Source organism: Aplidium turbinatum, chromosome 10, assembly GCF_918807975.1.
Source record: "Aplidium turbinatum chromosome 10, kaAplTurb1.1, whole genome shotgun sequence".
Classification (NCBI taxonomy): domain Eukaryota; kingdom Metazoa; phylum Chordata; class Ascidiacea; order Aplousobranchia; family Polyclinidae; genus Aplidium; species Aplidium turbinatum.
Window position 1 is genome coordinate 25,336,644 of NC_137481.1, and position 15,597 is coordinate 25,352,240.

The following is a 15,597-nucleotide window of genomic DNA, read 5'->3' on the forward strand; positions in this document are numbered from 1 at the left end:
GGAAGAAGGTGGAGCGAACACTGGTCCATCATGACTTTGACAAATCACAGTTGAAAGAAACATTTATTTTGCAGAAAACAGTTGAAACGGTTGAGGCAAAAGTTGGCACGAGGGAAAAATATCGCTTGGCGCTTCTATTTACCTTTAACGTTTAGCCGATGGTCACTAAATAAAAAATTGCTGTCATGAACATTTTTCACCAATAAAATGTCAAGATTAAACAATTTTCTCTCTTGGATGCGTTGATAACTTTGATTTAACATTCTTCTTAATTTTTTCAAGGTTCAGAAAACTGTCTGAATAGTTATTGTTTTTCTAAACATTCATGTGATTCGCTAAGCGATTTACTAGATTATATCAATTTGTTTGTTTGCAAAATACTCCCGAACACTCGTGAGCACCAAATTCTACAATCTTCACTTATGCTGTCACACAACGGCAGAGCTACCTTATACAGAAACATCTTTGGGGGAGACAATTGCAGAGATTTTGAGGCAAACGCTGTGTCGGATCTTAGCTGCGGTATGATGAGTTCTATCCCTACCCCCCACCACCATCCCTCCTCTCAGTCGGATATCATTGATGGGGCAGGGGCCGGAAGTGGCTCGTCTATGTACGACAACTTCTACAATCAAAACATTGCCGCTCAAGCCGCCGCGGCAGCGCGTGGTCCGCACGCCTCAGCAACAGGTCATCATCATCATTACCCTTCGGCTTTAGACTATTCTCCTGCTGCGGGGGCTTCAAACCCTTATTTATGGCTGAACGCCGCCGCTGCGGGTTCTGCATCCATGGGGTCCGGTTCAAACCCTTACAACCCTGCAACATCATATATGCAGTCGGCGACTTATGGAGCAGCCGCCGCGGCAGCTGCTGCAGGACAAAGACAATTGTTCGGAGCTCCTGGATTCGGGTCAGATTTTGCGTGGTTGTCACTATCCAGTCAATCTGAGCTCTTCAAGATGGTGCGTCCTCCTTATTCATACTCAGCTCTCATAGCGATGGCGATCCAAAACTCTCCTGATAAGAAGCTGACGCTATCCCAAATCTACCAGTACGTGGCTGAAAACTTTCCGTTTTACAAGAAGAGCCGAGCTGGTTGGCAGAATTCTATCCGACATAATCTCTCGTTGAACGATTGCTTCAAGAAGGTGGCTAGAGATGAAGACGACCCAGGGAAGGGAAATTACTGGGCGCTTGACCCAAACTGTGAGAAGATGTTTGACAACGGAAATTTCAGGTAATTAAACTGCATACATTTAAATGTAAATAATTAACCGTTGCACGAATTGTCAGTCTATCAGCAGCCTACTGTCAACTATCAAACTTGAAGATTGCAACCTCAACATTTATATGAAATACTGTATTTTAAATCTGAAATAATACTTTTTCGTTGATAAACTGTTTGCAGTGGAATGAAAATGTAGAAATCAAAGTTAATCAGCAAAAAAAATGTTTGGTTTGCCGGCAATCATGTATTATAATCGCCAAACATCACAGCTTCAATATTTGCGAAACACAAGTCTCGATCGCGACATGTTGCAATCAACAATTGGAAAATCGAAAGCGGCCGCCATTTTGTTTCCGATGATTCATTATGAGCTGTAACGTGTAGAAAGGAATAGGAAACGATGCTTGAAGCAGCGTACAAAAAGAAAGTCATGATTTCATTGCAATAAGTTATAAGAGCGATCGTGATAATAAAGCTGAAAACACTTTCATGTATTAAAGTGAGATTAAAATTAAGGGTTAGGGTTGGGCTTATTGATCTGGCGTCTTCCTTGGCCATTATTATTGAAATCTTGATTATTGCTTTCAATGAGATGAGGTTTCACTGACTCATCATCGTCGTCGTGTCAGCCTCTGGGCCGAGGGTCTATCCTTTTACCACCCCAGATTTACGATGTTTCCAGACTAAGCTGGAATGCTACTAGAGAGCAGCCAACTTTTTGTTTTATCATACAAGGCACGCAGACTTTCCACTCCATTAGGTGGCTTGAAGATGGCAGACTTCCACCTACCCCACATCCAGAGATGATCACCAGGCGGCATCACAATTACTGTTTTCTCATCATTAAGAAAATGCAGAGATTTTATAAAGTCATTATTGTCTTGCCCCGATCGAATGAAAATGGAAGATGTCATACTTTGCTCAAGTTCTGCGCTAGTTTTGGGATTATCAATATTCTTCAGCTTAGCTTCATCACGTAAAGGTGAACACATTACGAGAAAGGTTATTAATGCCCAGATTGAATGAAAATGGAGTACACCATACTCGAGTTGCAATTTCGTTTTGAAATCGTCAGTGGTGCATATCCATGTTGTCTTGAACGGGAATAAAATTTCCAACTTGGTTAAGAACGAGATAATAAACACCGTAGTACAATCTCGACAGAGGTTCGTTTTCTACTTAAGTCAAGGACGTCCACATTTCTCATCAAGTTTGAAGTTCGATTCCCGTTTAAGACAACACGGATATGCACCACTGACGATTTCAAAACGAAATTGCAACTCGAGTATGGTGTACTCCATTTTCATTCAATCTGGGCATTAATAACCTTTCTCGTAATGTGTTCACCTTTACGTGATGAAGCTAAGCTGAAGAATATTGATCTTTTTTGTGCAACATCCAAAGATATTTTCATGATTTTTGTCCTTCCTTTCCAGATGTAGGCACATGCTTGACTTGACGTCAATGCTGTTAAGGTGACCTCTAGTGTCCAGCGCTTCAATGAGCTTGATGAATCCAGCAGTCGTAAACTAACCTTGAGTAAGATGCAAAGATACCTAGTTTATTGATGACGACAAACTGGATGTGGCGGGTGCTGAACGATTTGCTTGATGCTGTCCACCAAGTCAAGCATAGTTGAAAATGTTTAATTTTTGAATTTTCATAATTGTCCTTCACATATATGCGCTGTTGGTTTGCCGTAAACAGAGAAATTGTCAAACTATGCTTCTCGACGCCCTGGTGCGTCGTTTAAATTTTCTAAGGGCGTCGCACAATGATTCCGTTTAGCACCTAAACTAAATTAAGGTAATAACACGCTGAGATAATAGCGCATTATTCTCTGACCTGTGCATTTGCACTCATTATTACGAAACTGTAGCAATCGATTATGATAAACACATAGCGCAATTCTAATCCACTTTCCGGTGAGACAAATGAAGGCTGGAGACACAAACAAATTAAGATAACGTAGGCCTAGACACAAAATTCCAAGAAGCAAGCGGAGATTAATCAATTAAGTTTCTAAGCTTAATTTGCACCAGTAGATCGCATCATGTTATCTAAATACCTGGTGAACAGACTCATTCAAGTTTCATGCCAACAATTTAAGTTTTACCAAACTTGATTAAAAAACGTTTAAAACAATAAAATAAGCGATGACGTAGTCGTAGAGCATGGCTGGATTCTGAAAAGTTTGGATGTTCATCAGAATAATTATCGTTTCTAGCAATAGTTGCAACGTTTATCTGATGAAAGTGGAAGTAAAAGCAAAATCAAACAAGTTGATCTATTGCTTTACTGACTTTTTTTGCACCATGACAATACGCATCCTTAGAGCTAACAACATACAAAATAAAATTTAAGACATTGCATTCTGCAGTGCTCTTGAAGGCAAGAGAAAAAAGTGAAGCACACTTGATTTTAAAACTAGACCAAAAGATGTGTTTACTTTCCACGTCAGATTATATAAAACTTTCAACATCAAACATAAAGTCGACGCAGTTGAAACAAACAGAAAATTCGATACGAAATTGAATTGCCAGAAGGTTTCCAACTGCTCGATTAGGCATGAAGCCTGCCCATCACGACAACAAAGATTTATGCGGTTTCTGCAGCAGATTTCCATCGTTCCGGTTGAGTACATTGCATTGTTTTGACATAATGTTGATGAAGCAACTTTCTGCGGAGGTGCGTTGATCGCAATTTGTTTCATTTTTCAAAGTTTTTGTTTCTGATCAGTTTATTCTGTGATCTTTTAGCTTGTGCGAACTTTTCACCTTCCATATTTTTGACCTATCTGTGATGTTCTTTAACCTGGGAATTTATGCTGCGTTTTCACGGAATTTCATAAAACACATTTATTGTGAAAAGGAGTGGGGTCTTTTGGTTGTGATAAAATACTGGCGATGGTTCGAAACGGTTTCATGGCACTTTTATCTTCGGTTCAATGCTCAACTTATCGACTCAGAAATCCCCTGTAGCGGTATGTATGGAATGGCAGTGAAACTGTCTCGCTGGTAGTTTGTTTGACCAGACGGTTGGCGGAGAAATGAACGTGTTGTTCTTCCGCTATTTCGCTTGGTAACCCATTAAGTTTTAAAGTGTTACCAATTTGTTTGTTGTCTTTTTCCTGTTATCATTAAAGGTGACCGTAGTAGGCGCGGTTGCAGATAGTTTTTGGAATAGATGATATTCTGTGCTGAAGTGGTTGGTGTGCTAAATTGGCCAAAGCCGAAAAAAGTGGAGACCCCATGAGTTTTTCAAAAACCTGCCGGCGGTGGATTGTCGTTTTGTAAGCGAAAAACATAGCGTCCTTGAAATGTTTGCAACTTAATTCCAACAAATGTCGTTAGGAAGTTTTGCAGTCACTATGGGATGTCGACAGGCCCGCAACCAGCAAATATTTTCGGGGGGGGCATTTAATTTTTATCAAAGAACAAACATTAAAATGATGCATTGTGACATTTTTATGTTAATGTCCACGCCCATTGATAGAGTGTGTGGCACTACCATGCTACGGTTCAGTGGTCATAACTTATGTCAATCACGTTTTTGTTTAGTACAGCATTAAAGGAAACTAGCCTTTGTAACCTTTTCTCATTTAGCTATGATTACCCAAGGAAGAAAATTACAATATCACAGTAATGTGTTCAGTCGGTTACAAATAAAATACAACATCTGTAGGCTACGGTACGAACTGCATTGGCACGACTGGAGTCATAAATTAATCAATAACATATATTTACATCAACATAAACCATATCCCTGACACAAACAAACAGATACATATGAATAAACTCAACACGGTAATTACAAATTACAATCCTGAAACATTTTGTTGGCTCAGCAAGTTTTTATGTTTGTAGGCCCAAAGAAGTTGACTTTGCAAATGCAAAATGACATTTTAATTTAGAGCATAATGTCTAACTTTCTACTTGATTTGGCAAGTTCGTTTAACACCAATTCCGCGCTTGGAATTTGAGTACGATGGATTTGCATGAGAGCTAGTCCAGAAAGCCTGTCTTGCTCCATAGTGCTTCTAAGGTAACTTTTCAAGCGTCGTAGACAGCTAAATGTTCTTTCTGCAGAAGTAATTGTGACTGGAAGTGTAGCCAAAATTATCAAGAGTTTGTAAATGTTTGGATAAAACTCTTTTTGGGATTCTATTGCTGACACCGCATCAATCGCACTTGCTGGCCTTTCACTTTCAAGAATTCATTTAAAATCAGATTTACAAATGCTTTAAGCCCAACTGAGTAGCTTATTCACCACGCTATCGCAGCTGCTTTTGATCTCGAATCATTTAGTTGTTTTTAAACGCTTTTTATGGTGATGATGGATGCTGACATTATGTATACGCTAACGAAACAGATAATGAGGATGCCAGCCTAATTTATCGAACAAAATTGTTAGCATAGCTTCCAACCAGCGTAGCCTACTTTAGGTTTCGATAGTCTACACTGTACAGTACGTGCATGGACATTTTGCCAAAAGGACATTTTGACGAAAGACATTTTGCCGAAAGGACATTTTGCCGACAGGACTAATTACCGAATTCTATAATTTCGCCAATTTGTCTAATCGGCATTTAGTCCTTTCGGCAATTAGTCTTTCAGCAAAATGAGTTTCGAAAAAATGTCTATTTGGCAAAATGTCCTTTCGGCAAAATGTCCTTTCGACAAAATGTCCGGGTACCCTACAGTATGGCTGTACGTGTACGACGTATAGTACGGCCTACATTTCATACTGCATAAAACGCTTAAAAATTTTTCAAAAAATTTTGGGGGGGGCAAATGCCCTCAATGCCCCCCCCTGGTTGCGGGCTTGGATGTCGATGTTTTTCACAGTGCGCAGACAAACTTTCTTCAGTAAAGAGCTGATGATGAATCTCCATCTTTCACGACAATTAACTGCTGTGAAGCTCAAGAAAAGAGCAGACATCAGTCAAGATTTAGATAAAACCATTTGTAAATATTTTACTGAGCGGTAACATTGTCTTATTAAATATTTATTATCTAGTTTTTTAACGCCAATTTAATTATTAAAATTCTACCCTCTCTCAACGATCGACCCTACTTTGTTGAGATAGTTAGGGTAAATTGAATGGTTGTATGAGAGCGACGCTTGGGATGAAACTAAATTTAAATGAAATAACTCACAGATGGCCAACCATCCATCTCAGCGGTTGCATGTGATCAAAATCTTTAATAGTTTGAGGGTTAATTTGTGAAAGTTTGTAAACATGTTAGAAAATTTAATTCAATTTTCTATTTGCATAAGAATATACTGACGAGGCCACACTTATGTAGCAAAAGCTTTATCAAAAAAATTAATTTTTCTGATTTAGTGTGATACTGTCTACCTTGTTTTATTCAATTATTTTAGTCAATACGTTTGTAGAAGTTCATGATGCAAAGGTGCTAGCGTTTTAGTGTAGTTTTAGAGTAGGGTGCGATATGGAAAAGTGTTGCCAGATATTTTTGTTATAAGTTAACTCTGCTCTTGGTCAGCTCAAAAACAAATAAAGCTTTATAGTTAAAGCTAACGCAAGACTTTTAAAAACTAAAAAAACTTAATCTAATGTCATCTTCCATTGAATCATGAACTAGTTGGAAGCCTAGATGCAACAAAAATAATTTTCGATTTTAATAGTATTTTACTATATTTTGGCCCGTAGAAATTACAACTTGACATAAAATAACAAGTTTATTAAAAAAATTACTTATGTTAAAATTTGAAAGCTACTTGTTAATAAATTGATTGTTTTGTATCAGCATCTTGTTTTGAAAATCTGTATTTTCAGGCTGTAACCTAACTTAATTGCTTTGAACAGCTTTAATTTCTAAACAATGTTACTTAAATAAACTAAATTTGTTGGATGTGATAAATTTTGGGATAAATTTAATGAGAAAGCAACGGTTTACCTTTGAGGTGACCAAAAATTAAAATTTTTGCTGAAAAAGCATTTGGCAATAGCTACTATTTCTAACCCTACTCTGAGCAAGTGCTTGCGCTCCTATGCAATAGTCTACACTCCACATTCTGCAATACAATATTGCTGTGATGAAACAATTTATGGCTCAAATAGGCATTCAGAATGACTGTTGCAAAGACCTTACAAATAATTGGTGGGCGGTCCCTTCTTTCCATCTTCCATTGTATCAAAGGCGCTTTTCCTGCAAGGAAGACAAAATAGATCAACAAGAATTAAAAACTCAGCAATTAAAGCATGATTGATAGAATTTCTGCACAGCAAAGCAAAACCAATTTTGGTAAAGCGGTGACTTTCTTCAACCATAGACAGATAAAACCAAGCAACCACACGGCATTTAACATAATACATTAAACTGAACATAAACTATAAACTACGAACGTTTTCGGCCATACACATGTTAGCCCTTTTCAAGCAACAAAAAATAACTGATTTTACATCTACATTGAAAATAAATAACTGATCTACACAATGAATTGATAATATCTTGATATTGATAAAATTTGAAAATTAAAATTGATAAATCAACGATATTAAATGGTTGTGCCTTTCTCCCCTGCTTTGCCGTTTCATTCTTGTGCATTTTGTTTTTCAATTCATTGTGTAGATCAGTTATTTATTTTCAATGTAGATGTAAAATCAGTTATTTTTGTTGTTTGAAAAGGGCTAACATGTGTATGGCCGAAAACGTTCGTAGTTTATAGTTTATGTTCAGTTTAATGTATTATGTTAAATGCCGTGTGGTTGCTTGGTTTTGTCTGTCTATGATTGAAGAAAGCAAAACCAGCCGGACATTTTTATTTTTGTACTCTGGTCAACACTGACGGTTTAATTTGCATGCTATGATGAAGGTTAAACTGTATGACGCGCCTTATTGTGACGTTGACGGATCTAAAACCAAGCCAGGTATGACAAGCGACCTCGGCTCATCATCATTGCGAACTTGCGGGTTTTGTGGCAGTCTTACTATGGTTTCAGTGGAAACTGACGCAGCCGCTTATATCGGTCCTCTCTTGTTATTACATCGAAATGCGATTAGCCGTCACGTCATGACAGTTCTGTGAAGTTTGTAAACTTATGAATTTGAAAGGCAAAAAGTCGAATTAAATCCATTTACAAAGCTAACGTTGTTGGGCAAGCTGAAATGAAGTAACACAAACGCGTCCAATATTTGACGCAACAAGAAAAGCAAAATCGCATTGAGATTTGCAGGAGTCAACTTTCCGTTGCATGACTGTGGGTTTGAACAACACAATATTAAATGTTTGTTTGGTTTTTTATTGTTTTCATTACATTTACATTTTAGAATAATGACTCCTCCATTTCTCTCTATCGTTGGCATCTTCAATTTTCAATTTTTCTTTTTGCCAGGTCATCCTTCACAGTGTTTTCTCATGTTTTTTTGGGTTTTCCTTTTCTCATTTTTCCCGTCACTACCTATTCCAAATTCGCTTTGTCAAAATATTTTCATCCATTTGTTAATCTTGCGTTTGAGGTCGCCACAGCTCACATTGTTACATCAACGCGCAGCAGCCAATGAATTGTGTGTTCAACGAGCGTTGTTGGGTCTACATGTCTATCCGTGGGTCGGTATACAGAACATTGGTAGAAAATGTGGTTGGCTATGCAGTCTGAAAATCTGAGCCACATGCACAAAATGGTGAGTCGGCGAGGCTCCAATGGGACATGTTGCTATTGACACAGCCCACCCCAGTTCGCAAATGATTGAGCTTCACCCATTCCTTTCGAGTTAGTTCTGCTACTGGTGGAGCATTGATATTGGGAAGGACCGTGAATGGAACTGGTCTCGCGACTTCTTTCCATTCACTATTCCAAACTTCGGAAATGTGGAAGTTGGAGTTGCAGATAGCTGCAGCGTGGTGGAAAAAAGAGCGTCGAGATTTCAAGCGCTGGGGCTTTTGGAGGTGCGATTTTAGGACCATCTGGTTCAAGATGTCCAACCATCTTAAACGAAGACCCCACCAGTTCTCTTCAACGTCAGTCTACTCTCTTAATACATCATTTCAAATTTTTTCTAGAAGCGTCTTTCCACACATCATACAAACCATCCTCATTTCTGTCGTTTGCATTTGTCTAATCCTCTTCATCGCCCAGCATTCATATGATTATGAAGCTTCATATGATTCATTTTATTGCTTTGTAAAGTTTTGATTGTTAACTTGATAACTTCAAGCATATATTGAGCACAGTATATTCTGTTTTGTCTGGTTGCAAACAGGGATACAAACTAGATTTATTGTATTCTAGTTTAAGTTCACACGTTAACCTGTAAATACTTTCTCTCCATTTTTTTTTTGACGCAGTTAGCTTGTCGCCAAACGTATCGTGACAGGGTGTTGTGAAAAGATATCAACCAATTCTCTTGTGTTTCAGGCGCAAACGGAAACGTCGGGACCAATCAAATATCTTGGGCAAGGACGCCATAGAGAGGCCAACCGACTTCAACTTGCCCCAAATACCTCCACCGATGTCTCTGCTCAACTCTACCCATACCAATCAAGATAACAGGGCAGATGGAAGCCCTAACCCGGCCCCCAACCTCCACCAACATACGAGCTCGGCCGGTAGTCTAGCTGGAATGAAACAGCAGGCTGGAAGGGTGCACAACGGGGGGATGTATGGGCAGGACACATCCGGGATGCCAGGGATGCACGTCAAGCCGGAAGTCCAACAACAACACTCCGTGGAATCGATGGACAATGGGAGTCACGCCCGAAGCCCGCTAACTCCAGGTACCCAACGCAGCCCCACTTCCATGGGTACCCACAGAATGAACGGGAGCATCATGGAGGCATGCTCCAGGTACGGGATATCAGGAAATATTTCGACTCCCACAAGTCCAGATTCTATCAACAGTGCTGGATATGGAGGGTCAGTCATGCCACCAAGCCAACAGCAAAACCAGTACGGTTCAGGAAGTCGGTCTTCGTCTATATCGTCTCCCCACGGCGCTCACTGTGTCACCAACCCGTTTAATTTTAGTGTCAACAATCTTATTCATCGTAATTACCCCAAAATCTAAAGGTCCAATAAGCTTGACGCCTTGCCGTCTTTAATTTGGAATCACAATAATTTGTCATCACTGGGTTTCGTTTTAATCCAAGACAAAAATGTATTAATGGATTTAAGTTTCCATCAAAACTTCATCCTCAGCCAAACTTTGGCCACACTTTCCCAGCAATTGCGTTCAATGTGCTTTGGGCTTCATTGCAGGATTACTTGATAATTTTTTTCTTTGCACTCGATCACTTTCGATTTGGTGAGACCAAACCTACCAAGATTAATTTTCGAGGTTGTCAAGCAACATCAGCTTCACGTTTGCAAATTTCCTTCAAAGGTTTTGAAACGACAAATCTTTGTCCTTATGTGGGAAATAAGCCGTCGCATGTTTAGTGAAGGCATAAAGAGTGATTGTTGCTTGCTTGTTATTCTTTTATCAACCGAGAAATGGTGATTACTTTCCTAGTGAGTTCAGTTAAAACGCCGCCATGCAAACATTACTAGAGTGCTGGTGGCTAGAAGAGCATCACTTTTTTAGGTCATTCATTTCATTGCAAAAGTTTATTTTTGTTCAACCGACATTTTTCCTTCCAACTACAGTTGTTATTGTAGTAAATTGCACAGTCCTCTAGATAGAGTGTTTGTTACTTTATTGACCATTGTTTGTTCACTGACATCATTGTTGTGTCCCTTTGGCAGTCCACTAAGCAACCTATTTATTACATTTTGTTTTGCAGTTTCAGGTTGATTTTTGTTGAATCAACGCAAAAAAACGATACATTTATGGAATGAAGTTGTCACTTTTCTTGCTTGTTGCTTCCAGTGGCTAGTGGTTTCCTTAGCTTGATTGTATATTTTGTGGTTGTTTACGTCACACGTTTTGAAGTCTACATATCAATGCGAGTTGCTTTTGTGATCTCAGTTACAAAAATATTTTTTTAAATGTAACTGTGCGCAATAAACTTGTTCTAGTTGTAAGTGGAAATATCAGGATATGGCTGATCACTCAAAGAACTGAACTAGGACCAACTTCAGGTTCACAATTTGTGAGGTCCGACTCCGGACAAGATAAAAATTCATCCGCCTTTACCACGACTCCGACGCCAACGCAGTCCTGCTAACGAATGGGTGTTCGCGTGCCTTCTGTCAATATGCTCATTGTTATACATCAAACAACAAAGCATCATGTAGAGCCGCTTTTACATCAACATACAAAATAAAGTGGACTCCTGATACAAGTGGCAGTTCTAGGCATTAACCGTATGTTTGTGATATGCAATCCTATTGAAACATTATAGCCCAACGACAGGTTAGAATTCAGTTGCTAAGTTTAGATAAGGGTCGCACAAAGCACTGCAATAATGTGTTAACTACCATAATAAAATATTTTATTATTAATTTCATATAATATAGTTTCGGGAAAGAGTTTGCTTTTTTATACCAAAGACAGGCAAGACACAACAATAACACAGGGTTGAGCATTACAACAGTATATTACATATTTACAAATAGTTCAACATTCAAACGTTTTCGGCTTAACTTAAGCCCTCATCAGGAATCTGCAAATATTTATAAACTACAATAAATTTCACTTCTTGACAGTAACTACCGTAGCTAATTAACTAAACAACTAACTATTCGTCTGTCTGTATGTTTTCCACTCTATTGCTTTCAATCGTTGCGTGTTTCTCGATGCTTTTATTTAGTTAGCTTGTCCGAAAATGCTTGTCCGAAAAAATATCCGACACGTTTGTCTTGTCGGTCGCAACTTTGAGTTTCATTTCCACGTCGTAATATCTTTCACCAAGAAAAAACAGGCTATAAAAATGCATTACAAATATGCTCACAGAAGCACATGCTTGTATATCCTAAAACCTATTGACTGCAATGAAGTCAAGCAAGCATGCTGGGTCTAGCTCTTAACTTTACATGTAAAATTCTTCTTGAAAGTTATAAATGGTCTTGACTCTTGACCATTTGTGATCATCCTCGTAAAAAGTTTTGACGAAGATTTTTGAAAGATTATGACGTACAAAAAGCCTTGGTACGAACACAAGTATATTCGTACAAACAAAGCGATGTTTCACGAACAAAAGAAAGTATCCGCACGAAGAAAAATATTTTCCTAAGCATATTCGTAATTTTGTTTGCAACGAAGACCATAGTATACCACATCACAAATATTCGTGTTTGTACGAAGAGCATAATATGTGGAATGTGGATTATAGGGTGGGCCGTTTTTGACTTTTTTTCGAAATTCAAAAACGGCTAGTCATAAAAAGTGGCACATGCATGAAAAAATTACGTGTGCAAAATTTTGTCAGTTTGGGGGTGCATCTTCTGCCCCCGCAGGGGGGTCAAACTTTCAATTTTTTGAAAAAAAAAAAGGGGGAAATTTCACTTTCCGTTTTAACATAATTTTTTTTATAATTTTTCTACTGGCTAGTTATAAATTGTAAGTGGGATGTACCCAGAACTTTCCTATGTAAAGGCATGTTCGGAGCTTAAGATTTACTGCCCCCGCATCGACGACCAAAATGCTGAATTTTCACCAATTTGAGATGCTATTTTGTCATTGCTCAATAAACAAACTTGTTGCAAAAGGACGAGATAGTGTTAACGCTGTACGCTCATTTATGTTCTGTCCATTAACTTGTTCCAATTTTCCGCAATGTAGGCTACTTGCCCGCAGAAAAATCGTGTCCCTGTTACAGAACAACAGTTCCTTCTTGATCAAAAAACAACTCGCATAATGGTGATTGATAAACATGATCGGCCACAAAATCTAATTTTAAACGTTTTCCGAGGAGAGTCGCAAGATCAGAACAATTCCGTTCTTTACGTGAGGACCCAAGAGCAGGCACAAGTAGCGCTTTAGTTAAAACACCTTTAATTTGCTCAAGCTCAGAAACTTTGTCATCCAATGAAGAACGCTGCGAAGATTTTGATTATCAACCCAGTTTTGCCTCGAAAAACCCCAGAAAAAGCAAGGTTGCTTCTAGTTTAGTAGTATTTGCTGAATCATGCGATCGTACTGGTATTTCAGATAGGTCTGCAGCACTTATTGCTTCATCATTTCTACAAGATGCGGGAGTTGTAACGGATAGCGAATCTCAATCAGTCATAGATAAAAGCAAAGTGAGAAGAGCGAGAAAAAAAATGAGGTTTACAACTCAAATGGAAAGTAGGTCTATCATGTGCATAAATTTGCAAAGCATATATTTTGATGGCCGAAAAGATTAAACCATCAAACAAAATGAAATTGCTTGGCGACTTCGAAAACATTTTGAAGTTGAAGAACACATTACTTTACTTGAGGAGCCAAGTTATCATTTCATTGGTCATTTTACTGCAGCCAACTGATCTAATGTGTCAATAGCTACCGGTATTCTTGAATATTTTGGATCCAATAAAATTAGCTACGACAATGTAATGGCAATTGGATGCGATGGAACCGCAATAAACACAGATCAAAAAGGCGTCGTGATAAAGCTCCTGGAAGATCATTTCCAAAAGCCACTTCAATGGTCAATATGCCTACTCCATAGTAATGAATTGCCTTTTAGGCATCTTATAAAAGACATGGCAATATTAGCAGACCTGATAGCTTCACTGGGCCCATAATAAAGCAGCTAGTCACTGTCACACAACTAGATGTTGTAAAATATAAAGCAGTTCCTGCACCAGAGATTGAAATTGATGAAAATGACCTCAGCACTGACCAAAAATATCTTCTACACATGCACAGAGCAGTGAAAGTTGGAAATATATCAATTCATTTCGCATATAGGTAGGAGTCCAGGTATGATGAACCACTCAAGATGGTTGAACACTGTGGATCCAGGGATTATTCCAGGCAGTTTCGCATACTTGTACAGGCTTGAACCACTGACGCTGGATCGGTCACCGAGATCGACAGAGTGAAGTTTTCGATTGTTGACGTCTTGTTGTCTGCATTATTCCATCCTTCAGGTGGCGCTGAATGGAGAACAGTCTTGAAATGCGTTGCTCAAACGTGGACCCTGAGCCGAATCGGCTCTTCTCGCTATTTTGATCCTAATTCTCTCCGACATTTAATCTTATGATCACCTCATTAGAGTTTTTATCATTATGAAAACAGTAAATCTACCCTGCTACTTTGTTTCAACCGAAAATTTGTTTAGAAGATAGCTGCAAATCTTCTGATCACTATCTGTAGGTTAGAGATTCCATGTTTACATTGAATCAACGTTACTCTGGGTTTGTTCCACGTCTAGCTGCCAAGTCAAATATGTCATAGAAACTTGATACAAACCGCTGAGCATTTCAAATTTGTTGTTTTTCGGAACAGACCCGGCTGAGCTCTCCATCATACTCAAGCTTGCTGGGCTGTGCTCAAAGATGACTGTGAAAAACAGTGACATCAGCCCCACACAAGACAATATGCTTGGAGGCAAGCATCGCAATATTTTACGCTTCAAATTTTAACGCTTGGTTTCTCAATATGTCCACACCATCGTGGGAACGACAAGTTTCAAACTTATCACCTTGGCAATAAATCAATAAAATCACTTCCTGAAGATCAATCCACATGAAAATAACCACAAACGCCAAAATTTACGATTACAAATAACTCTGATTACCAGTTCTCTTAGTCGCAGGAGAGTAAAACATTTAGAGGGAACAAACAAAGTTTGCCCATTTTACTGGCAAATCTACTTTCAAAAACGCAACATTAGGCCTACTCACAATCTGAGATAGTGTATAGTCCAATACAGGGTTTTGAGGCAAGAGAGCCATGAAAGGGACACTTTTGGAAATGTATTTCTGTAAGAACCATACAATGCTAAGAAGCTACCACTATCGGATACCAGAAAAGCCTCAAATAAGATGTTCAAATGGAAACCAACCAGACTTAGTAGCCTAGCAATATTTGTGACATCAAAGAGAAGTGAAATTCCAAACCGTCGTGAAATTTATATTTCAAAATAATCTCACAGTGTAGTGGTATGTTGTTCAAAGACTTCACATCAGAAAAAAATCTTACCTCATCACAAGAAGAAAGTATTCTCTTTTCAGTGTATTTATATCCATCTGGCTTTCATTTTCATCACAAAGAGTGAAGAATCATCATGTTTGACAATTATAACTAAACAGTTCTTTTATTCAGTTAGTCTTGCGCGTTAGAATGCCTCCGATAAACAATGATTCCAAAGATCTATGTTAGTCTGATATAGGCTACAGTATTATTCGCGTTAGGCCTTAACTCTTCACAGAAGACACGAAAACAGATGAACTACTTCCACTTTTCCTGCCCCGGAAAACTTCTCAAGATTCAATGGCAAGACAAACTCCCAGACACCGAAGTTCTCAG

At 38.6% G+C, this 15,597-nt stretch overlaps 1 protein-coding gene across 1 annotated transcript; it reads left to right on the plus strand.

Moving 5' to 3' along the window:
- The first annotated feature begins 295 nt into the window (after window positions 1-295).
- Window positions 296-11,216, plus strand: LOC145778343 (uncharacterized). Its single transcript, XM_082589810.1, has 2 exons — window positions 296-1,240; window positions 9,618-11,216. The coding sequence occupies exons 1-2, from the start codon at window positions 423-425 to the stop codon at window positions 10,264-10,266; spliced, it is 1,467 nt and encodes a 488-aa protein (XP_082445936.1). The 5' UTR covers window positions 296-422; the 3' UTR covers window positions 10,267-11,216.
- Window positions 11,217-15,597: the final 4,381 nt, after the last annotated feature.